Here is a 27030-nt window from a genome sequence, read left to right as displayed (position 1 = left end):
CACAAGAAAATCTGTGGCTCTCACCTTGTAAGCTTGCTGGCCATATGCGCATGTACAGTATATACTGTATTTGGATGACATTTGGTCTCACACTTTGAGAGATCTCTGAATAGCTGCTGCAGGCCTCTTATAAAATCACAGCATTCCATATTGAGGAGTGGTGACAGCAAATATATTTTGCACATTGCAATGGCAGGTAAAATACATCTTACCTCTCTGGTGAATTGAGGACATTTTCATTCATTTCATGACTGTTAAAGCTCAGCAAGTTTGTAACATCTTTAAAAAGCACAAGCTTCAATTTTCTGTCACCTCTGTTTTAGTTTGAAAATAACTTCATTTGCTTCTCGCTGCAGTAGAGGAGAAAGCTACAGACTCAAGCTTTAAGGTTTAATATTATATAGAGTTTACCCAATGAATGGGGGCCATGATAAAAATAGAAACAGGAGAAATGATTCATGGGATGGAGGGAGGACAAGGCTGGCCTGGCTTTCAAACACAGTTCAAGTTTTTAAGGCCCTGCTACATGCAATGAATACATCAGGACCACCTCTGAACATGTCCAAGAGACATCAAAAAGCAGTGTCCTTACACCACAGTAGGTTTTCAGTGCTAAAAATGAAGACAATTCAAGACAATATAATAAAGCCACAGCTCCTTCAGGTTTTGCCACACCAGGGGTCACTTCCATCTCAAAATAATAAAGCTTAACAACAATATCTTCCTATTTCCCCACAGACAGCTTTACTAGCAGCTAAGTTTGTTCTCTTTCCTGCCTAGCTGACCTCCACGGGTCACCCATCAGTATTTTGGTCTCATAAAAGTGTCCACCGCTACTGAGGAGACACCCCAGGCCCCTGTGTCCATTCATAACCTCAGAGAGGAAGCAGACCAACAAAGACAGGAAACAATTGGGAAGTGCGCTCTGCGAACTTCTACGACTGCCATTGTTTGGAGTGGAAAAGGATCGTGGCGCCACCGTTGACTGTTGCGTGTGGGAGCTGCAACAAGGTCGGCAGAGAGGAGAGCTGAGGGTCAACGGTGAGGCAGGACCCATACCCCAAAACCACTCTCCCATCCTCACCTCTATAGTGACCAGTGACCTGGCTTTTCCTTCAGATACTGCGTGAGTGAATGACTGATGTGTTCATATCCATGATTACACCACAGTGTTACTCTCCTGTCTCCTAGCAGCAAGACTAAACAATAGCCATCCACTCTGCCTGCGTACACAAACACACACACACACACACAGAGGTTATGTCCTGTGTGTGATTTATAACCCGTGTCTGCGTTGCTGTTACACACAGATCGACCCTGACAAATTTCCAAAACCATCTTGTGATTGGTGGACGGATAGACGTGATGTGAGCCAAGATTAAATTTGGAACATCCATGTCAAAAAAGCTCCGGGAGCTCATCAGACCTGACTTAAAGGTGATTCATAGCAGTACTGTCGATTGCGACACTATGGACTAGGAAACCGACAGCAGACTCCCTCTGCTCAGGCCACAGAGGCTGACATGCTACCAGAGTGGAAAGCGCCAAACCAATCACAGGCTGAGGCATCTACTAAGAGCTGCTCTCCACCTTATGGGAGCTTATTAAATATGTAACAGGTCTTGCAAATCCAAAGCTGATTAAAGCTGGCACAGCAGCTGAGGAGGTGGATGTCTCATCTCCATGAGAGAGAAGATAATTAAGATCACGTTTAATATTGTGTGTAAAATACTGGCCACCAGGGAAACATGTGCTCTTTTAAATATCTCTCTGGGCTGGTGAAAGGCCTGCAACAGAAAACACTTCAAATCTGTTGCAATGGTTATTTAATTACTAAAATAAAAAAAAATATCTTATAATAATGCAGAATATAGATCTACACATCTGAAGGTTTTGACTGAATCTCCACTAAAAGTTTTAATAAGCCTCCTGCACGTTCAATTCACTGTTGTAACAATTTTGGCTTTAACAGTCCACAATCAGATACAAAATATTTTATAGCTGACATTACTTTAGAATTTAAGTTTAACTGGTTTCAGTTAAAGTGATTCAAATGGTTTGTTTCATCTATCACCTCCATCACCTGAAATGCTCCTCAATCCAGGACCAATCTGTACAATTACTGTAAAATCGTAAGAGACGCCACATTCCCAAAATGTGGACTGATATGACTCAGAATCTACTTCTTATTTCAGAAACTGTTAGATGTGCAAGATTAGACACCCTTGAATGCCTGAATTTTTTTTTTTCATCTGGCCAGGCTCCACTGTTGCATGTCAACCCATTTCCTGTCAACTCTCCAATGACGACATAAAATGCCCAAAAAATAATTCAAAGAAAAAAAAAAGCACAACATAAAAAAAAAGATCAACAGATGGACAATCTGTCATTGCAGTTCAACAGAGGAAAAAAATAATTTCCCGACGGGAAGCCCCTGATTTCTTATTGAGTCACAGCCAACATTTTCAGCTGCCAGCTCCTTTCAGGACGCAGCCTAAGCTGACACCCTACAAAGCTGTGCCACATAACAGCCATTACCAAAACATAATCAAATGCCCATTATCTTCACATGAGTGTTGGCAAGAAATAGTAATTCATTACAAGTAAATAGACTCAACAGTAATACTTCTTTTTACATGAGCTCATAATGTCAATTCAATTTTTAAAAGGAAATAAAACGCTATTTTATTGTGCAGCCATTTTTTAAAGTTGGTGTGAGATACTGAAAACAGAATTAGTGAGACAGAATTAGATTCACAACTATTGATAATAGCCACTGATATTTTTTAAGATAATCTTTCATATATTTTGTAATAACATTTAAAGCCCTGATATACTCCAAGCCCAACATGAACACCAAACACAGGGTGAACAGCGTAGTTAGACGTCATGACATAATGCACGTAGACCTTCCTCACAGATATCACGGACATGGACTGTTGCCCAAAATTACTTCATGCTGACTCTCACAACTAAACTGACAGAGAAATTACAGGCCAAGTACAATCATTAAGAACAATAAACTAGAGAAGACGCATTTACCACAAGATTGTCCTGAAATGTTTAATGTTTATGTGCTCCGCCTTGTTTTCACATTTATATTTTTATTAAACATAAGGTTTGTTAAGCGTCAGGGAGATCAAGCAGTGGCGCTACATCACACAACACAGCCTTTGTATTATGTAAGAGAGGACATTTGTTTAAATAGTGACTACACTGATGAGATACATCAGGTCATGTCTGGTCCAGCTGGGAAGATGATTAATGGATAAGCAGTCACAATTTACATTTACTTCACATTAATGTACTGACACATCTGGTGATGATGGCAAAAGTCATACTTCGATCACTTGACTTCAATGTTGATCAGTGGTTTAAGTGCTCAAAAAACTGAATGCAAATACTATACTGTAATTATATGTAACAAAGCATTAATCTAAAATGCAGAATAATATGCAAGTGTTTACGCACTATTAGGTAAGCTTTTCCATAACATATCAAACATAAATCTGACTCCAATTTGGACAATTTTTTTAAAAAAAAACATTCATCTCTAAGATGAGAATGATGCTTTCATGAATGATGTCTTGTATTTGCCACCAGTACAGCTGTTGACATGGTGTGTGTTTGCGTGTGCCTGTAGCCAAATCTAATCAGCTTTGATAAAGGCCATCTCCTGCAACCTTGTTTTGCCACTTTGCTGAACAGACACACCCAGTTTGGCGTAAAAAGAAGGGGGAAATAAGCAGCGGCTGCTCTAGGAGAAGCTCAAATGACTGTTGTTATTGAAGCAGGGAAGGGAAATGGGTTGTGACTCCAAACATGAGAGCAAAGCCAAGCCTCGTGGTCCTGCAGCTTTGTTTTCTGTTGGTGTACAGATGACCTAGCGTGTGTTTGTGTGTGCGTGTGTGACCTGCCGTCACCTCTGGCACTTAAAACACTTTACCACTCCATACACTTTGTATTTCAAAGGTTTTAAACACAACAATATCACCATTTTTCAGTTCTTCTTTTATAGTAAGACAGCAAAAAGACATTTTTTGGAACACAGTAACATTTTATTCTCCATTTCAAACCTATTTTGCATAAAGAAAGGAGAAAGTTTGGTTTGCTTTTATCTCTAAAATGCCTCTGCTGGTATGAGATGAAGCATCTATGTTTATTTATACATGCAGGTTCTTGTGTCAAGACAAAAGCAGACCTGAGACCAGCAGAACATAAAGAGTGCTACAAGTTTGGGAAAAGTAAGAACTGCAGCAGGTCTATAAAAAGCAGTAATATGGTACAACTGAAGAGGACAAAGAATGCCTTGCACTCTGTCCTGTGAGTTTAGCTGGGACTTAATGGATCTTTTCATGCTTCAGTGAAAGCAGGGTTTTCCCCCTTAGTTTCTGCAGGGCTTAGGTGCTCTGGTTGAAAACCCTCGTCCAGAAAACCAACTTAAAGTTATGCATTTTCGCGTTATTTTACTCTATTCAATGATCACAATACTTAGTAAAAAAAAAACATGTTTTTCACATTGCATTCAGTCATTACCAAGAAAGAAAGTGAAATAAATAGGCTCGCTGATGAATTAAGTGCAATGTTCTGAAGAAATCCTAACCTTAAATCTAAACCCCCAGGTCCCCACAAAAAAAATTAATAATCACAAGAACTTTGCATAAACAAGTCTTACAGTGGGGTTATTTGAAATGCAATTTGCTCATCCTCCTAAAGTCAGACTGAAGCCACTAACCCGCCGTCAGGACAGCTATCTTTAAAACCTTATCGTTATCTAATCCACATTCTTATTGGTTCAGTTCCTTATCAATAAACTTTTTCTTTACTAGAGAACTGGGTTTTTTTCAGATTTTTTTTTAAAGACTAAATTCAGTACAGGATTCCCATTGTTTTATATTTGAAATATAATTAAATACTGTTTCTAAAGCAGCAACAGCAAATATATGCTCAATAATATCTGAAAAGATCAGTACAATAAAGTAAATCATATTCTGACATCAGCTTATGTAAGTTTAAGAAGAATGAAGAACACAGACATCTGTCAAGTAGGAGTCCCTCTTCCTGTCCTCTGTCCTCCCTATGCTGCTGTGTTGGAGTGGATTCACTGCTTGGAGGTACTGCTTGTAGAGAGAGGAGGTGCTGGTTTGGAGAAAGGGGGGGGCGACTAAGTGCTATAATGGTAGGGAAAACCCTGGTGAAAGTAGGCAAGAAACCACAGGGCCCAGACCACAAGACCTCAGGCCCTGCCCCTGCTGAATGCAGACACATGACTAGAAATCAGCAAATGCTAGTCCTCGCCAGGCCTTGATTCATTGACATTACACACAATTAGAAAATCGTCTCTGTTGTGACAGTCTTTATAAAATGCTTCTGCGTGGACTTTCACCACGTCTGTCAACGTCCCTGTGATGAGTCTAAGCAAGGCCTCAAGCACAGAATCAATAGAAAACAACCTATAAAAACTCTCTTCAGTGGCAAGCAGAATGAAGAGCATAATAATGGATCTCATTCATCTTAATAGAATCTACATGCTGCACCAAAAGACATTAATAAGAGCTCGAAAAAGCGGACGTGTGATAAACTCCTTCAAAAGAGCTGGTTAACAAATGTACGTAGTGTTGCGTGATGGTGCAAGCCAAGGTGTTCAGACAGCACCCAAGCGCAAAATTCTTCCCAGCACTTGAATTTGAACTCTTTGGCAGTGTGAAATGGGTGGGCTTGTCATTTTACAGTAAAGGCCAGGACACAGAGGAGCTGTGCTTAAAGGCACAATGAAAAATGTGCCGTGGTGTTGAACATCTTCTTAACCTCCTTCACACAACATGAGCGCTGACAACACTGCAGTCTACTGAGAGCAAACATTCATTCAAAGACTAACTTGTGGTGTTGTGTCACATCAGAGTGCAGCTGAAGCTGCGCTGCCACATAACTAAACCTGAGCAAATGACACAGCTCTGACAATACTTACAAAATAACTTTTCGGGTGCAATTCATCATTTAATCTGAACAAAGAACTAGTTCTGTTTTAAACAACCACCCTTGTGTGCTTTTATGTGGTCCAAATAAAAGCACACAAGGATGTTTTAATGTGGTCCAAATGAAAAGTCAAATTGTGTAAATATTAGAATGAGTGGGTGTGTAGCAAATGCAAAGGGGATGGGAAATAATCCCATGCTGATGGAAAGTAGCAGTGAAGAACCAAGCAAGGAGCTGCTACATTATTACACTTCGTGACAATAATGAAATGGAGAATTACAAAGAATGAATCTAATCATAAGTGTTTGCTTGAGATTTTCATCTGAAGCAAGTGTAGTGCAAATGTATGTAAATGTGATAACTTTTCAGTACTGCAACATAATGCAGAAACCAAACTGTGACAAATACGGGACAAAACGGAACAAGCTCCATCTACTGATTAAGAGTGAGAGATGTGGTTGAAAGCTCTGCCAAAAGCTGGTGCGTGACCTTGGATTTACCTTGATTGACAGAACATTTATCTTAATATGGTGAATTTCAGGGGTTTTATATCTTACTTTTTATATTTAGAATTTTATATTATAATTACGTAACCTGGCAGCACGGTGCACTGTTCAGCACCGTCGCCACACAGCAAGAGGGTTCTGGGTTCGAACCAGGATCTGGACCCTTTTATGCAGAGTTTGCATGTTCTCCCTGCACCTGTGTGGGTTTTTAAGTACTCCGGCTTCCTCCCACAATCCCAGAAACATGCACATTAGGCTAATTGGCTACTCTACATTGCCCCTAGATGTGAGTGTGTGACTGTCTGTCTTTGACTGACTGGGGACCAGTGCAGGGTGCACCCTGCCTCTCGCCCATTGTCAGCTGGGGTAGGCTCAAAGCACTGAGATGCCATTACGATTATGTCAGACTTAGTGTGAAGAAAAACATAACATGGGATATTATGTGTTTCACACATCTTTGAAGTGGTGTTTAGTTCTGATCAAAGACTATTGGCTGTTGAAGGGATTCCAAACATTTCAGTCTCTCCATTCATAAAATTTGTGGTAGCAAGACTTTTGAAAAAACAAAGTTGCCAAATGGACTGTGATCTTCTTACAAATTTAAAAAAAAAAACAATAACAAATTGTCAGACAATAGTAGAGTAACAAAGGATACAAAAGAACAGGATTTTCATAAACTTTCATAAACCCCAACTGGACTGGTGCTACTGGTCCATACTGAATTTTATGAATGCTGAAATGTTCAGTTTCCCTGTGACAATCATCCAGATCTGTGATATGAAGAACAAATGTTCTGGATCCTCGTCCTGGCTATGTAGTATTGCTATTTGTTTGCAGGCGCTACCGTACAGAATCATTGATGAAAGTTTGAAGAGTATAACAAAAAAACTGCTTACTTCTTTGACAGTGGTTCTGAGTCCAGCAGCGCTCACTGAAGTGTCCGTTGATGGTGGTCGTCTGGCAGGTGGTCTTTCCGATGGCTGCCCCTGGACACACGTCTCCACACTCTCTGTCGTTCTTGTTAGCCATGATGTAGTTGTCCTCCACTGAGTCCAAGATTTTGGACCAGTCCAGAGTGGAGAGATAGCAGAGATCTGGGTTTTTCTCAATTCTCACGGCTCCTCGGGTGATGTTCATCAAGCTATGGAGGCCAATCTCTCGCAGCTGGAGCATCTCAAACATCACTAGGGCGTAGTTGAAGAACAGATTGTGACCTCTTATCACGGTTAGGTTGGGGAAGAGGTCGCTGAGGCTCTCCAGGCCATAAACTCTGAAGAGCAATAGGTAGTCAGTGACCACTATCAGCTTGGGGAAACTGAGGCCTCTGAAATCCTCGGGCTTGGTCCTGAACATGAGTAAGATCTTCAGGTGGCCTTCGATCACAGTGCAGTTCTCAAGTGTCTGCAGGTTGGTCACATTGTTGCGGATGTCCTTGCTTGGACAAACTGAAAAAACAAAAAGGAAAGACACAACTTCTTTAAAAACTAGATACTTCATATATAAACACACAACCACGAGTGAAAAACAAAGCTTTCGCAAAAATGAGATGCACAGTAGGGTCTTCTGGGTAACTGAACAGCACTGTATTGTGAATAGGAAATGTTTTGACTCTCAGACAGTTTACAACTGCTGAACGTGACTGGTGCATTAGGCAAGACGTCTGCTCTGTAAACTGAAAAAAAAAAAAACAGGGTTGAAGAAGTCGGACACAGTCTCAAGGAGGAAAAAAATAGCTCTCTTGGTAATTAGAGGGAATATCTTCCTGAAAAAATGTGGTTATGTCTCTGGCTTTGATGAAGACCAGAACATCCTCACTGACATTTTGTTTAGCAACCACATATCTGGCTGTGAGCCACTGTCAAATATGGACTGCTGTCATCGGAGTGGGGCTGTGCTCATCCTTGGTTACGCTGAGTTGATTTGTGGAGTTGCTTCTGTAACTCAAGACCATAAAAAACATTAGCTAATGCAGCAAAAATATTTGTCTGAGAGGGGAACTGCAGCCCTAATGACCACATATTGCACCAGTAGTAGATTTGTGGCTGTGTTGGTGTTCACCCAGACACACGATCCCATTTGATGAGAAATTCCTTAACTACGCAGACGGGTTACATTTCTATTGTCTCAGTTATTTTAAATTCTATATCACAATGACACAAAACAAGAACTTAGTGTACGGCTGCAACCAAATATTATTTATCTGTCAGTTATGTTTATTAATTAATCATTTCTTCTATCAAATAATGATGATGTCTTCTAATTACTTGTTTTGTTCAAACAACTGACAACATTTCAATATCCCATTTAGAATGATATAAAACAGAACTGCAGCTAATCAAAATGAAGCTGATTTTTGGCCTTTTCACTTGAGGAAAATACTTTAATTATTAATTAATTATTGAAACATCTGAATGTTTTTTTTTGTTTGTTTTATTTTGTTTTGTTTTTTCAATCAATTAGCTGAACTAATTGCTCCAGCCCTGGATGAATTTCAACTGCAACCCTGGGACTCGGGGAGGTCTGCATGGAGAGAGATTCAAGGATTCAAGGATTCAAGGAGCTTTATTGTCATTTCACACACGTAGAAACACGAGGTGGAACGAAATTAGTTTCCCCGGTCCCGGTATAAGCCCAATTACCTAACAAAATACCTAATGCAAATAAATATAAACAACACTATATAAATATACAAAAAAACCCAAAAAACAATCAGAATAAAGAGATCTAAACAGTACTGTGATATTGTGCAAATGGCGGAGTAGCGCAAATGACAGCAGTGAGAGCAGATAATAATAAGGATTTCCTCAACTCTCTCTTTGGGATTGGCAAATTGGCACATTTGCTTTATGTGACATAACACTGACTGTCATAAAGATGTTCTTCTCTGGAAGTGCAATGTGGGACATTCCAGGCCCAATTTTACAGTTCACAAGTCATGGGTGCAGCTGGAGGTGTGCTGCCTGGTGAGAGGACTGTATTTGTTTACCAACCGACCCACCACTGAGCTGGGCACATCAGCCCAACTGGTCAGCCATGTGGGGAAGCTGTATAACAGCTAGGCGTGCACCTCTTTATGGCAGGAGCTCATTTTACACCTTCTGTTGCATAACAGTACAAGACAACCAGCGCGGGCGCACACACACACACACAGTGTCCAATTACCGAGTGTTCAGACAACAAGCTTTTCACCCCATAACCTTAACCAGCATGCTCACTCCGCAGCAATTATCTGAAGTTCAGTGTACAACTTTGAGGCATGTTTAAAGTACACACAAGATGTCCAAACATGGGTTTTAACAGCAAGCTATTAAAAGCTGTCTGGCATGTTTAAATGTACGCTTCCCTTTTTCAACTGCATTTAGATCTGCAGTTTTCTTTGTGGCCTTGGGAGTATAGCTGAATTGTAAGCATGAACGGCATGCCTCAAGCCTATAATTTTAACACATCCACCTCCAAATCTAACATTTCCTATCAAAGTGACAATAATTGCCGGAGGAGTCTGTGGGAAATGCAGCAACAAAAGAGTTTAATGGACAAATACGCTGGCTGTGTACAATGCAAGGAGACTGTTTATATATATATATATATATATATATATATATATATATATATATATATATATATATATATATATATATATATATATATATATATATCACTGTTTATATTGTTTATATCTTTTATTCTGATTGTTTTATATATTTATATAGTGTTGTTTCATATTTATAGCATTAGGTATGTTGTTGTTTGGTTATTGGGCTTATACCGGGACCAGGGAAACTAATTTCGTTCCACCTCATGTTTCTACATGTGTGAAATAACAATAAAGCTCCTTGAATCCTTGAGACAGTGGCTCTGGAGGTGCAGCTAAGTCAGCCAACAGAGAACTGAGTGAACCCACGAAGATGGCGAAGAATCACAGGGCGGCGAGTCCAAGCTCCTATCAGTGTACACTTTCAGCCAGGCCAGTATTTTTAGCACCGCATTCCCAACTGAGAATCTAATACACTCTAGCCACACCGATAGTGGCTCACATTGGAAACTGGAACATGGCAGCTCTAGTGCGCAAGTGAGAAATATTAGAGAGGCAGCAAAGTAAGCTGACTTCTCCATGTGTGAACACTTAGTTTAGAAGCAAAACTTTGGCAGAAGTAGGAACCTTTAAAAAAAAAAAAAAATACTGTTAATACTCTTTTGCTGTTTTAGAGTAGAGCACTGAAACTCCTGTGAAGTGAAAGGCCATTACGACATGACATAACTTGGGTGAAACAAACCAGATGCATCCGAGCATTTAAATGCTTTCTGTATTGTTAGGGAAGAGAGACGTCACAAAAGTTACTGTAGAGACTAGACCAGTTCCAGCTCTCAGTGCATCACCCACTATGAGCAAGACAAGACTGATCGGAGTCACTAGTGCACTGCCCATTCAAACAGTGCTGACAGCTCGGCCTCCAGCGTCGCTGCTTGCGCCCTTCTCGAGAACTCCTCTCCTCCGAAATACTTCACACTGGACAATGACTGTGCAGGGTTATCAAAGAAGCTAACATTATAACTAAAATCAGCAGATGCCTCACTACGTATAAGCAGCGGCATTGAAAGGGAGGAAACCCAAACCTCGCACTGCGTGGCTCTGGGCAGTCATAAAGCAGTCTATAGCAACTAACAATTAGTTTTTATTAATTTAATGATTTTTTTTTGATAAGTTGATTAATCTAATGACTAATATATCAATTATTGCATTTGTTTTTTTACTTGAGTAATTTAGCCAAAATAGCATGTCAAATGCTTGATAATATTTCAATATATAATTCAATCATATGGTTATCAAATTTCCACATCACTGCTGTTATGATATTGACAGTAATAATAACAGGCCACATTTGTCACCCTGATCATAAAAACACTGCACCTCAAATTCAAAAGGACTGCTGTGATGCACTGATTACTTTGGTAACTGTTTGTAATAGCAACCCTTTACCTGAACTGGGAAACCAGCATTTTCACTTAAGTGCTTGACTTAAAAGTTAAAATGGTATTAATTTAGATTTATTTAATCTCTGGAATGATATGCAGTTAAGATAATGACTGGCAAATGTGTTTTTGCACCAGTCTGTGTAAAGGAAAATAACTAAAACGATTTAGTTTCAATTTGCCATTCAACAGGCTACCGCAGCTCTGAGAACAATGGAGCCTGTAGGCCACAGCTACTGCCAACTCCTTCGCTACACCCATGGGCTAAAGGCTACACCAATGTGGATTATGACACCGTAAGTGTGTTGTCAGTGTTTGTTTTATTACTGACAGAAGACGGAAATAAATGTTCTGCACTGCTGGTTGAATTTGAAGCCAAGATAGAAAAACTGTCCTAAAACTTTTAATTTACAGTTATTTTTTCGATCTACTATATTATCAAACAAATACTGCCTGTGAGGAAAGAGACGTGCTGAAGACTGAATACCCTCTATCTACAACTTCAAACTTGGACTCTGTAAGCTTTGTCATGTTTTATGTGGCTATTTATTTTGTAGGTTAGCCTGTTGATTTTGGCATTAGCATGTTGCTCGACTAATGTGGCCATTCACGCCATGTGGTGGACTTATGCTGCGATACTGGGGGACGGTCAAGAGAAACTGTGTGAATGTTGAGCCCAATTTGATGCCAGCTACATAACAAAAGTTTGATGCCCAGTAACTGTTTTATTGCTTTATTTTATTACATCAATTGAGTACATTTACCAGCAACACTAACTGGGCAGCCACACAAAACAAGGTGAATGATACAATGATTACAACGATGCAAATAATCATTAGTTATGCATTACTGCAAATTACAAGAATGTGTTCAGATCCACTGATCGCATCTGAAAGTGATCGGTTCAGACTGTGATCGGACCACAGTCAAAGTAAGCCAGATAAAAATTAAATCAATACAGCTTGATCACAAAGGAAATGTGAATTTGTTGATATCCGACAGCTGACTTCGGTGACCGTACTTGCGCAATGTCCATGTCACAATTCTGTACACTGAGGCAGAAAACTTGCAAAGATGACCACATAATTAGTAAGTGCAAAAGCAACATGTCCTCATAATATAGTGAATGCCTAAAGTAAACTGCATCTTGGTCTCAAGATGGTCTTATATTTAAATCAAAATGTACTGAACAATATATGTGAAGTTTGAACACAAATACTGTACATACCAAACTAAAGAAAGTCAGCTCTACGTTGTGTGCACTGCGTGCTCAGTGTCGCAGCATACAACCCCACAATCCTTTCACTACAAAGCTGCAATCTGCAACAGACACTGATCCTGTGTAGAAGGTGGATGGAAGTTGTGGGGGGCAACAGCTTGTCAGGCCGACGGCATATATATATATTATCACTCGGAGAGAACTGAGGCCTCAGTAAGCATGCAGGAGCACAAACACTCCGATTGCAACACTTCCCTTTTCAAGGTTTCGCTGTTCTGTTGTTTTCCAACCTAGGCTAAACCTAACCACAGAATGCCGAGGTCACCGAGAGACACGTTTACTGTGTCCAAACTGACATGTGATGTAATTCACTCACAGAGCGGTTGTAAAACCTAATCATCCATCAGTCTAAAGGCATACCGTAAGCACAGAAACCAACTATAAATAATTTTTGTCTCCATTCGCTCTCCTGAATTGGTGAAAAAAAATATATTTGATACAAAACATGCTCCCGTTCTTAATGTGACACCAAAGACAAACAAGCTTAAATTCTCAAAACTGTTTCAGCACGAGGCGATGTTTAATAAACAGCGTGCAATCACTTAACTTTGCGAGGCTCTGAGCTGCAATTACAGTTAATTAAAAGAGGTATGTCACCTCTTCAGCTGCACGGAATTAGATGTTTCAGCAGTTGGAAAGTGACACGACTACAACTCTACAGAGACACAACCTTCTTGCGAAATTGCTCGAGTCATCCTCGACAGGACAGGCGCTCCTGTGAATGTGTTCTGAGCAGGGCTGGAGTTACAGCAAGTGATCAAATGTGCCAGCGTTTGGTACGTATGACACGACAAGTGCGCCACAATGGCAATAGACCTCAGTCCATGGGGTAAAGTGCAAGCAAAGTAATTCGATCTTTAAATAGAGTGAAATGGAGTAAAAGAGAGTCTATAAAACCACAAAGTTCCCTCTTGAGATTGTCTGACGTGTATTTTGGCCGTGGACCAAAGATCATTTGGCGATTCAGTAGCCCACCAGATGCACCCTCTTACAAACTTATTCTGTCTGCCAAAACTGGCAGCGGGGTAATTATTTCCTCTAAAGTGTGCGAGCACAATAACAAGCACACTTCCTTCTAACCAGGTCACGATGTCAAAGGTAAATATGTGACACAACAAGGCTTCCCTGTCAGACGCATGTGCGGTCAAAGTGCCAGATTCACTCCATTTTCAAGCTGTACATAATTTCCAGACGTGGACCTGTCAACCAGGATTAGACAGCCATTGTTAGGAGTGTCAAGTTCAAAAACCATTCTATTGTACACATGTCAAAAAACCCACAACTTTGCCATGTGAGACAGCTGTGGCAGTTGGTGTGGAGTGTTTTTGTGTTTCTGGAGAGGTGGTCAAGTGCTTGACGGTTTCATCACCTTACAATTGCTCTCCATGTCGGGAGGCATAAATCAAGGGCGCCACGTCGCTGATTACCCCCCGCCCTCCCTTTACAAGACCTGCTCTGACCAGACTGGTGCTCAGTAACAGGCTGCAGGGTTGTGTGGCTCCATGGTGAGCCCCAGCTGTTTGACATTTGTGACAAAGTGATGTATTATCATGGCACAACAATGCACTGCAGTCTGACAACCAGACCAGCTGAGACCTCAGCACATAAGCTGAGGTGAAACAAGCTGGAAGCATTTCGTGCCTCTGAGAATTTCCCCACTGTGGGACCAATAAAGGCCCATCTTACCTTAGCTTATATATTAACATAACATTAGAATTGGAGGCTTTTCATTTTTTATGAAGAAACTTTCGACTTCAAAGACAAGACATTTCACTAAAAATTATGCCAGTGTGTAGTTTAAATGTGAACTTTGGCAGCTAAGACTAAACTTCAAGCCATGGATGGGCTGCATAGACAATCTAGATGTTATGTATATCTATATCTATATATATATAGATATATATATCAGGCATCCCTCAAAGGCAAAAAGGCAATTTATTATTTTAGCTGGTGAAAAAGATGCTTGGCTGGGGGATTTTTTTCTACCAGTCCCCTTGGCTGGTGAGTCATAAATTCAATTTCACATATTAAACAGGGTGATGCATCCATTCTGTGAATTAATAAAAAATAACTAACGGTGTTCTGTTTTAACAAACAGAAGGACATTCAACAACATACCCCTGTTCTGAAGGTAGCGACAGAATCCTCAAAGGCACATTTAACCATGTGGATGAAAAATATTCTGTGTGCTACACACACAAACACACACAGAAAAATCCTTAACTTAATTACCATGTAATAACTATTTACTTCCAAGGCAGTCAGAAATGACATTCCTTCCCGGTTGTTCTTCCCAGTGTTTTGTATGAGTCAAATATAAATTTCTTATTTTGTATATGAAAATAGAACATAATACAATGTAACATCAATATAACTAACTACATAAGTTAGTTAACTTTAGAATTACAGTCTAATTATAGGACTTTGGCTTATGGTGCAAAAGGACAATATTCAACACAACATACAAATAATAAAGTCTTCATATATGCATACAACATTCTGACCCCTTAAAGTGCCAGAGCTTGAGCAATCAAATCTAAAATAGCCTGAGGGAATAGTGGCACAGTCAAATATCTTTTCACACCAGCTAACATGTATGTTAGGAAACAGTGGCTCAACTTCAGATACGGATTTGAAATCATTTTTATTGTGCAGCGGTCAGAAGATTCTTTCATGCAGACTGAGGAGTCTGAGGATCTGGGATATACCTTGAGAACAGCAGTAAGCACTGTTAAACGAGCAGCTGAGTTTTTTTTTTTATAAATCACAGGGTCATTTATTTCCCCGAAGAACGGGTGCTTAGCTCTGTGACTCCAATGTAATGTTCTAAGAGGCCCAAACTGGGGCTAACTGAAAGTGTGAAATATGCAACATATAACACGATGCATTTTCAGCTACATGGACAAATTGGCACTCAGATTTTCAAATGCCAGATGATGTTTAATAAATTAAATCAATTCACTATGCCACCAAATATAAGCTTTCGTTATTAAGGGATTTATTTTCCAATCGAGCTGAGCTGGAAAGTTACCAACAAGTAGCTCTGAAGATTTCCTGACTTCGACGCCGGTCAGTCCAACTTATGAAATCGGCCAGTGTGAGGCCCAGGTTCAACTCTTCACTTCTGTGGTTCAATCTCAAGTCTTTGAGAAGTGTGTGCGTGTGTGTGTGCAATTACACAACATGCTTTTGAATTATGTCTTAAAATTCTTGCTCAAACTGGTTTGATGACATCGCTCCATTCACCCCTCGCTAAAATGTGATGAAAGTTGAGAGTCTGCGCCTTTCCTAAATCAAACTCCTGCCATATACTGCAGTAGCATGAGTTTTAAAGCTGCTTGGGGCTAAGACATACTGTGGACAAACATCTTGCTGAACGGAGGAGCAGCCTGTGTGTTACTTCATGGGCTTAAGATTATTGTAACAAACAAAACCTTGAAGCATCTTCTTTTTTTAAAAGACCAGAAAATAATAAAAAAAATAAACAAACACATTAATATCTTCAAGCAACTTAGTAGACAATACAAGCTGCTGTAAAATCCCACGATATTTGTTAATTAGGTACCAAAGCTAATTCATTTGGACATGTAATCTCTGTTGGAAGATCTGTTATTAAAGATTATTATTCAGATTGTCAGTTGTAAAAAATCTTTTGTATACATGACAACCACACAACAACTGCTATTTCTTTTTGGCATCTATTTTAGAGATATTTTGTGAAATCTTGAAATCATCTTGTCAAATGATCTTGTCATCTTGAAAATGCACATTAACTGTACCATTATTTAAAGCTCAAATAGTCCCAGAGGTCTGCAATACATATCTTCAAAAGTTTAACTAATATTTTACTTAAAGTAACAGATTCCAACAGAGTACAACAATGTGTGCAGTCATTGTGGTGATGGAGAAATGCGAAAATATTTCTGGGAGATTGCAAATGTGTTCATTCATTCTTATCACCTGGGCTTGTTGGCTGGTGAATAAGAAGGGATTGTCAGAAGCTGAAAAGGGGGTCTATCTGTTACTTTCCTGCACTGACCACAGCAACAAGCCAAGGATTTCCGTCCTGCAACAACAGCCAATTTAATCTTCTAAATCCTCAGTCTACTTACTCATTTGGGACAAAACATTTTGTTTACAGTTCCTGCAGAATCACACAACCGATAAGTGTTAACCTTTGTCCCTTCGTTGCAGTGGCTGTCTATAAAACCACTGTTACAGCCTGACTTCCTTCACCAAATCACTATTACTAACAAAACAAGTCAAAAATCTGGATGGCAACAGCACAGCAGCGACTTACAGGGTGTTTGCTATGATCACTGCATTGATTACAGTATTTCTCAATAAGTCAAACTTTTCAAATTTTGATTTATAGTTTATAATGTACATATAAATTAAAATGTATAGTCAACCATAACTGAATCACACTGTTTGGGTCCTAAATGTTTACTATTGTCTAAGGATCTCCAAAACATAAAACAAGTAAAATTATTCATTTGCCCCGTTTCCCCACGCAATCAATGAATGGGTAATGATTTTTAGATTTTGAACTTAATCCCCTCACCTGCAACAGATAGAAAATTGCGCAATATTTGACAGACTTGGACAATTTTTAATCAGATTTGAGTCTCTATGTGTAGTTTATCATCTCTGGATCCCTCGTACACGACATAATTTGTAACGCTGTTTTCTTAACAGGTTAGCGTTACACAGCAGCGGTACGCAGCAACCAGCCACTTACTCAGACAATTATACAGACAAATGCACACATGATATATACATAAACATACTAACACTTAGTAGGAAAAGCAAAATGTGTTACTTACTTTCTCCTTTTGCTCGGTGACAGCTCATCACTAAGCAGAAAGCGGTCAAAGCAAAACCCAAACACAAAGTCCGGAGCCACATAACTGACTGTGGGTAAGACACCATCCAGCACTGTTCCGAGTCAAATATAAAATAATCCTTGGCGAGGAGGACAGTTCAAACTGGAGGGGAAATACCTTCAGGAAACTGGTTTTGTTTTGCGGCGTGGGCCAACAGGTAAACAAAAATAAATAAAAGACATCCCGGAAGATGGGCGGAGGAACGAGTCCAACGTGTTCAGTCAAACACAAGCTAACGTTGCTACTGCTGCTAAAGTTAGCCACCTCATAGACAAGCGCCGTTAACAAACACCAGCACGGGACATGAGTGCTTTTTGTGTTTCTAACTACCCCGTTCGGTTAAAATGGCCCAGCCGAGTTTGTCCCTGTCGGGGGAAAAAAAGGAGCAAAACCAGATTTGCTGGCCGAGCAGAAGCTAACGTTAGGCTAGCACCTTAGCAACGGCAATTTAGCTAGCTAGCTGCCTAACCTGGCCCCACCACTCCAGTCCAGGCCACAAGTGAAGTTTGCGCTCCTTTTCAGCGACCTTCTCAATTAATTTTAACTGTAAGAAGTCTCACGACATTCCCACACAGCTGCACTGCATATCCTTTATACAACAAGATAAGCTGCATGCATGAACAAATCAGTAAAAGCGACCTTTGATTTAATTTAAAGGAATTTTGGAGCCGTTTGCTGCTGACTCGATGGTTGTGGCATGCGTGGCGTACGTGTCTTTCTATTTCAAAAAAAAAAAAAAAAAATCTCCTCAAGTCCTCCAGCCAGCGCCAAACATAACAGTTCACTTATTTTGCTTGAGAAATAAAGTGATTTTTTTAAATGTCGGGCAGCTGGGGCTTGCTCCAGAGCGACAACTCCTCTTCAGTCCGTGCAGAGATTTCAGTGCGACCTCCACTCTCTCAACAAGGGCTGACAGACAGACTTCGTCGTGGCTCAGCAGCGCTGCACTCCGCTCTCCTTTTTGTTGTTTTGAAATAATAACAATAATAATAACAACAAAGTTTATATGCTCCGCGCAGCTGACTGCTCTCAAACTTAAGCGTATATCTGAATGAAAGATAAAAGTTTTCGACTTTATTTTTTCCTCTTCTTCTTCCACACACAGAGGTAGATTGTACAGTCTCCCAGGTCCTGTAGGCTCCCCTTCTTCCCAGCCTCTCCGCCAGTAAACAAACGCTGCCAGTGAGCCAGATGGGCTTCAGGGGAAATACGGACTGGAGCTTATTGGATTACACAACAAACTGATCCGACTGTCAGCTGGTAACGCGTTAAAAAGTAACGAGTAGCGTGAAGCAGTCGTGGAAGAAATACTCGTTTTTTCTTTTACTCCAGTAAAACTAGCGGTGTACCACAGCTAAGAAATACTCTGTCATAGCAATACAAAGTCATGCTTACTGAAGTAAAACTGCAAAAGTATTCGCATCAAGATATATTAACCAAAAATACAGGTACTCGTATTATTGGATTATGATTATTACCACATTAATGTATGCATCACTGAAATGTTGCAGATGGTAAATGTGGAGCTAATTTTAATGTATTTATAAATGTAAAGAGTTTTCTTTTATTTATATATATTACTTAATATATTGCAGGGGATCAATAAGGTCTTACTGCTATAATAATGCCATCATTTATTTGTTATTTATATTTTCTGTCATTAATCTGAATCTATCATGCATTAATGATAAATTAAATTACTTTCCACTGAGTGTAAATGAGCCAGTATATCAATTACAGAATATCAATAATTGACAAAATAATTGATCTGCAAATACTTTGATAATCAATCAGTCTTGTTATTTTCCACACAAAAGTGGAGATTATTGATTAACTGATAAATGTAGAAAATATTTGGTAGAAAGAAGAAGGACAATGAAAGCTATCTTAGTTTCAGGAGAAAAGTACTTATTAAAGTTAAAAGGGATATTTTCTCATCTTTTTTCAAAATGAACTGTGTTTGCTCAGCCTCAGTTTAACTTAATTCAAATGAAACAGGCTGTTTGAACATAAATGTAATGACTCATAAACCATTACTGTTACTGGCTTGCATATTGCTGGCTGTGCTCCTCCCCTGACAGTAACAAATGTTGGAAAAGAGACAAGACCATGCGTGTAGAAAAGTAAACATCTGATTCAGAATTAGATCACATAAATTTTGAAGCAATAATTTCAGAAAGCTTCATGTTTGTATAGCGAACCTCAGCCAATGTCTTATAATGTTCCTGAACAGACATGAATGTAGAAGCCATTACTCACAACTGGTTATGGTTACGAGCACAAGCTTTAAACACAGGATTGCTGAGAAGTACAAATATTACAGTAAAGATATAAATTAGTAGCGTTATTGAAGTAGTGGTGGAGTTTCTCATTTTTTCCCACCTTTTGGATGTAGAAAACACGCAGCTGTTTGTGTAGAAAGGGGTTGCCAGATATTTTGCCAACTCCACCCCTCCACACCTCCTTCAGCCTGCAGGTCTTCAGTTAAAAAAAAAAACCCTGACATCATGACAGAATAGTTACATGATTATTTTAACAACATAAAACAAGGCAAAAATGTCGATTTTGATTGTATTTAATTGCATCAATTGATATTTTTTCATTCTGCACAGGCATAAAACATAAATACATAAAAACAACAAGTTCACTGATAGTTGAAATCAAATATTAACCAAAAATACAGCAACCAAGAATAGAAAAAAATAACATATATTTGAATTTGTCCAACAAATACTGTAAACAGTTTACAAAAGGAAGAAGCACATGAGCAGATCCTTCAGTACCGACAGCACTGACTTAGAAAGCACCATACAGGTTCTCTGCTGACTTTTAATGTGGAGGTGAAATTATGTTCATCTGCTGCTCACCTAATTTGGTTGAAGCAAAAGACTGTAAGACTGCAAACACATGTTGAGTTGATTTAGCGCAATTACAGGCACTTAGATTCCGTGAGAAAACTGTACGTGTGATTTAAGGTTCCTTTTAAGGCCTTTGATGATGATGATGATGATGATGAAGTCAAGTCCAGGCCATTGTGAAACACTGTAATACAAGCTTTGTCACGTCCTCATATGTAAGAAGATAATTAAGGGGAAAACTTATGAGAAACATCTAACTTTTTTGTTATTTGTTCATAAACTGTTCGCCCCTGTTATCTTTCTTTCAGTTTAATTTGGGAATGTTTACTTTTTGAGGAAGGCTTTGCAAGGACCCAACCTTAAACTGATCCCCAATTTTCCCGACCGTATGTGCTCGGATTTAGTCTTTCTGTATTTAAAATGAAAAAAGAAAAAAAAGAGCTTCTGTTATTTTAAGCTGAGGGGAAAAGACAAGGAAGGAAAATCCTGGTATGATTCAACCATTGTTTAAAAACAGAACTTTGATCCTGTAATGTTCTCACACTCATAGAGACCAATGGGGGAAACAAAACCGAAGCGTATTTCACACTGTGTTCACAACTGAGATTTCAAAGGCTGAAAATATCTGAGATTGTCCTTCCCGGCATGTTTGTGTGAGCTGTAATTGTGCCACAATGCCACCTCCATCACCACTGCTAATTCAGTACCTGTTTACATCCTCCGCTAAAGCAGCAGTATGTTTGGTGCAAGATAATCATGTCCTGTTGTTTATTTTACTTAAATAGATTTTACTGGAATCCTTCAAAAAACAAATAAAAATCCGGGGCAGTGGGCACACTTTTAATCATCACTTCATTGTGAAATATCTTCCGGCTGAGATTTGTCTGTAAAGCAGGTTCAGGTGGGTGTGAATGAACACCAGATACTTTCCTCTGTTGATGCAGCCATTGATTCAATGGGACGTGACCACTTAAGAGTAACATGGAACGGGGGAGAAGCTCATTAGTAAAATCAGCGCTTAGTAATCAGAGTTATTTAGCACAAGAGGAAGACTCACAGCCTGTCACGTGTTCGCAACAACACGTCTGAAATGGTGGGAGGAAAACTGGAACGGCAGGGTCAAGAGGTGATGCTCGTCTTCCCCTTTCAACAAGCGTCACTTATATGGCAACAAGAGGGAGAAAAAGGCTACCAACAGCAGAAGAGTAATTAGCCACTGAGCCGATTGGACAATGCAGGAACATCTTGCATTATACAGGAAGCAGCAGCTAAATTGCATCGCGGTGAAATCTTACACATAATCCCACACTGAGTGTGTTCTCTGTAGGCGAGAGGTGTCTTAATGAGATTAAAGCCCAGTGAGTGACTGGATAAAAAACATGTCCCACTTCTCATTCAAGAGCTCCACACTGTTTTTACATAAACTGTTTTGTTTTTAACCCTCACACCAAATATCAGTAGTGAGAAGTTCAGGTTTTGGTCTGTTTTCTTCAGCTTTTTGGTGCTTGTAATGGATATTCTGTAGAAGTGTATTCACAAAAAAACATTTGTACTGCTTTTTGTGTACGTTTGTGAGCAAGCAAGATCTAGAGATGCATTATCATAAAATAACAATAATGATACAAATAATAATAATAATAAACCCGATTCATAACACATTTCAAAACAGTGAAACACAGTTACTTTACAGGGGAACAACAAAACATTTAAGCAAAAGAATTAAATGAAATTGAGTAAAATATCCAGAATATGATAAAAACAACAACAACAACAAAATCAACAAAACATCAGAAGTGTTTTCAATAAGGGGAACATGTTTTATGTTCCACTGTTTATAACATTTATGCCTCCTTAGAAACATCATTTTTTAAATCTCTAGATGTTTGAAACAATCAGACGTGAAAATCCATTAACTTCTCAGCCATTTTAAAATGTCATAAATCGTCTTAATCTTGAATCACTAAAATGCAGAATTTAAATGGCTCTTCAGTACAGCTCGTGTTATGTCTAATATTCAGTTTCAGCTGGTGCAGCAGAAGCAGAGTACGTACCCTACTGTGCTGTTTTGACCAGATTAAGGTCATTACAGCTCAGAACTATTGATGTGTTATTGAGGCTCAGATGAACAAAAAAAAAAACAAATGACTCATAAACACATGATGTGAATGCTTACAGCCTGTTCCCGGGGACTAAAACAAGGTTGTTTTTTTGAGCTGTGACTCCTAACCCTGACAACCTCCTAATCCTGACCTCTGTGGGGGTCGTGTCAGACTGTTATGGTGGAACAGTCCCAGAATGCTGTGCACAACATGGTCTCTATTAGCCTGGTTCCAGTGGAAGGTGGAGAATGGTGGTGGTGTAGCTCTCTACAGTGGTTTCTCCTACCATAAGACAAGAGTTTTGAAAACACTACACTAAAACTGCAATACAATTCATTAATACTGTAACTCTGACAACAATTACCGAATTGACGTTCAGCAGGTTGCCGAACTCAAACAAGCGTCAACAGTCTTTCAGCAGATTTCAATACAACACAAAAATCAATGGAAACCAGTGTCTGCCATTGAAAGTAGGGCAAACACAACTAAAACATCTAAAAAACATTACAAAATATCAAAATCATGCAATTTGCAGTTAAAGAGCCAAAGCTTGCAACAAACAGAATACTTTAAATCATAAGATAAGATAACTTTATTAATCCATGGAGGGGAATTAGGTGGAGGTTATTGTTTTACATTTATTCCAACAGCCATGGTTTTCCAGTAATTTTATAAGCTTGAAAATCATGTCAGTAAGAGTTGAAACCTTGAATAATTCTCTACCATGTGGTTTCCTGTCAAAGTCATTTGTTGTGTGGTGATGTTGCTTGGAGCAGGAACTCCTCCTTTGCGATGCCTTTGAGGAAGCCTCAGCTTCCAATATTTACATGTCGGATATCAAAAAGTGTTGCTTTCACAAGCCACGTTGCTGGGAAATAAGACCCGGAAGACAAACAATAAGCAAATGTGGATGTTCTGGGAAGGACTATGTATTTGGCACAGGCATCAAAAAGGTTACTGTTTGGCAGCTGATTTAGCGCTTTAGTGCTTTGCAGGGCAGCAACAACGAGAAAGAATCAGGCATGACAACAAAAACATAACACAGTAAAGAAAAAAAGAAAAGTTATAATTATAAAATGTTTTAAATGGTAAATATGAATTCAAATAATAAAAACAATGAAATTATTTTAATATTTGTTTTGATTTGGCCACAGTTCTTGGGTCTCTTCTTGGAACTTTGTGTGGAAAAATAATCTGTTTTCAGCTGCTGGATGCTCAAGTTTCCACAGAAGCCAGTGGCCGATTTTATCCGCTGCTGTGGGTTTTTTTTCAGCTGTTGTTGAAATGAAGCTAAAAAAAACCCCTCAGTTGAGCTGCTAATTTAGGTTTTAATTCTTTGTGGGTTCAAGTGGAGAAAGACATTGAAGAAAGAGTTTTGAGAAAATCATTTCTTGTGAGCTCTGATCTCCACAGGAAGATTTGAGCTTTTAAAACATCTTTTAACACAGGTGTAACCCTGAGGTTTCAAATATAACACGGGGGCAGCTAAAAGCCAGCTAAAAGGCCGTGATGAGGCTCACAGGGAATTAAAAGCGGTTTTCAACACACTGTGGTACACTGTAAAAATGGTGGGAAGCAATACAAAACAGATGAGATTTGTGATAAATTGCCTCTAACTCAAATGCTGTGCTATTTTAACTGTCACATACAGCACAGGGGGATTAGTTTATGCCGCATCTCTCACAGTAATGACATAAATCTGCTTGAAATGATCAGCTCACAGCATAAACTCTGCTCTTACATAAATGCCTGAAGCTGCATTTTCTGACACACCTTAAGGTGCAGCATAAACAACAACATGTGACCTTTACCTGATTCCAACATATAGTTATGTAGGAGCTGCCCTTGTTTGACTGTGACAACAAAAGCAACAGGATTAGGGTTCAGAATGATAAGACTGACTCGCCGTGTTAGTATGAACATACTGTTCAGTATCTATATATATATGGCCACGTAAGAAAGAAAGGTTTGTATCCAGAGATGCTGGGACCTTGTGTGTGAAACAGCCTGGAGGCCCACACCTATCCGTGAGTTAATCGTCAGCCACACGTCTGCATATAGAACATGGGAATGCAGGCATTGTGGCAGAGGTTAGTGACAAAGCCAGGTTCACACAGACCTGTTTGACTGGAAGAACAATGAGGTTCACACATGATTCATCCCAGGGCTCTTCCTAGACGCCAGTGCGCTACACTTCTCCACCACAGGAAAAGATGCTGCCGTTTGTCAGGGACACGTGGGACGTCCACCACTGGGCCCACTTCCCCTTCCCAGTGCGTCTGCAGGACCTCGAGGTGCGTGGCTCTAAAGAAAAATTTCTTCCTCCTGACATTTACGGTGTTGGCAAAGACAATACCTTAAGTTTTGAGGCAGAGTTTGATGGATGCACTGCTCCTCTGAGGTTAATGGACACTTTCATTTATAGTAACAGTGCTGTGGACTGCGAATGGCCTCCAGCCAAGTCCAGGGGGCCATGTGAGCTCTCTCCTCTCACTCTCATGCACCTAACTGAAGCGTGGAAAAGCATGACAGCAAGGCTGCAGCGACTCTGCATCACAATACATTCCAGCAGCTCACTCAAATAGTCACATGACCCCTTTTCATTCCCGTCATGGGCACAAATAAACTCCGGGGGGGAAACACTAGAGGGACACACACACTTACATCTTTGAAATGATCTGAGCAGCCACCTTCTCCTAAGCTCTCAGTAAAGTTACTCTTGTTAAAACATGCCCAATCCCTTCCCTGCCAGAGAGTTGTTAATCCTGACAAGGTTGTGTGGCCCTAATTCCCAGAAAGTTGGAAGCGGCCGTTTGTTGATGCGTTGTGTAGCTACAAGCGCTGGAGGCCGCAGGTTAAAGCATTCCCCCTTCCTTTAAGTGCCATGAGAGAGAGAGAAAAAAAAGCTACATGTCAAACATGTGCCAATAAGTCTTTGTGTGCAGAGGAAACTAAAATCAAAAAGTGCATTATAAAACGTAGCAAAGTAGCAAGTAGCAAATTACACCATCCATGGAATTATGAACAATAGCTGGTGATTATGGATGCTCAATAAGAAACCCCATTGTGCTGATGAACCCATCGTAACTAAATCCACCTCAGTGCCCAGGGCTGATAGAGGGCTGGTTGGGAAACAATGGACATGGATTACAGTTAAGAGTCTTATTATTATCTCCTCCATCTGAGGTTAAGACTACAGGACACCTGCTGCTCCACATGGACGCTTTGCCTACATCATCATATTCCAGCAGAGAGAAGGAAACAGCAGTCTGCTCGGGCATGTAAGAGATTATTCTGTGAACCTTGAGGGAAATGTCTCATTATAGAGACAGTGTCTAACAAGTCTTCTTTACTTCTCTTTATGTTTTGGTAGACTAATCTCTGAAAAACAAGCACATGTGAAAAGTCTGACAAGGGAGGTTATTTTTTTTTTGGAGGGGATCAATCACATTGTCAACAACCTCAAGTTTTCTAACATCAAATTACAAAACTCACTCCATGGTTCATGAGTAGGAGTATTAATGGTATGAGTATTAATGACTCATATTTCGCTGTCAATCTCTGCATGCAACCAGGCTTTGCTTAACAGAAGCACACGCAACACGTAGATGAGTGAAATGAAATTGCAAAATGCATTACAATTAAAAATCTATTTTATAACCCACAGTCAGTTGGGTAGTCAGCAGTTGGTTACTTTATCTATTTTTGGAGCTACCTTCAATTCCGGATACTTGTGGATGCTGTTTGTAAACAAACCAAATTGCAGTAAGTGAGCGGTTTGGGTTAGTCGACTGTTGTCTCTTTCCCAGAGGTCTGTACTATGAAGCGAGGTAACTGGCTTATCCAGATAACTTCAGGAGTACCTCTGTGACATCAGGTGGAAGTTCACAATTAAACCATACTATGAAAGGCTTTATCCAAAGGTATGCTGTATATTACATCATTTTATGTCTACATTCATACAGTCTGGGTGCTTTAGGGAGCAGATCTTAAATAGTGGGTCAATTTCTCTCATGCGTATCATCTGAATCTTGTTTTCACAAATGTAGACTATTTTATGTGTCATTCTGGGCCTGCATGGAATTACTTGACATTGGATCAAAAGTCATTTTCTGGCATCGCCTGCATCCACTTAGTCAGGGGAAAGGAGGGCCTTGTTATGGATTTCTGTCAAACTTTACTACTGCCTCCGTGTGGCTTTAATAAAGAAAGGCTCAGACCACAGAAATTAAATGAGCTTAGGCCTGCGCATTAACAACAGCTGAGTATGTCATGTGAAGGTGGAAGTAAACATTATAGCTGCACTACAACTCTGAACAGCAGGATTACTAAACAAACAACCAGCAAAGTTCGAAGATTAAACAAAAAGTCTGGTATTAGGTATATTAACTTTAATGGGATCTGAAAGGATTTAGCTGCCATTTCCTTTAGGATCCCTGTTTTAAACAGGACACT

The 27030-nt window shown here is 39.6% G+C and overlaps 1 protein-coding gene across 1 annotated transcript in view; it reads right to left on the bottom strand.

The window, feature by feature from the left end:
* Positions 1-18797, bottom strand: part of insra (insulin receptor a) — a 51124-nt gene extending 32327 nt beyond the window's left edge. Inside the window, exons 1-2 of the mRNA XM_046407668.1 lie at positions 17559-18797; positions 7379-7927 (exon numbers count right to left, since the gene is read on the bottom strand). Coding sequence (XP_046263624.1) covers positions 7379-7927; positions 17559-17664 — 655 coding nt within the window. The 5' untranslated portion in view covers positions 17665-18797. The remainder of the gene's footprint in view (positions 1-7378; positions 7928-17558) is intronic.
* Positions 18798-27030: the final 8233 nt, after the last annotated feature.

This window comes from Scatophagus argus, chromosome 13, assembly GCF_020382885.2.
Source record: "Scatophagus argus isolate fScaArg1 chromosome 13, fScaArg1.pri, whole genome shotgun sequence".
NCBI classification, from domain to species: Eukaryota; Metazoa; Chordata; class Actinopteri; family Scatophagidae; genus Scatophagus; species Scatophagus argus.
Note: the sequence above shows the minus strand (reverse complement) of the source record. Positions and strands in the feature narration are given on the sequence as shown.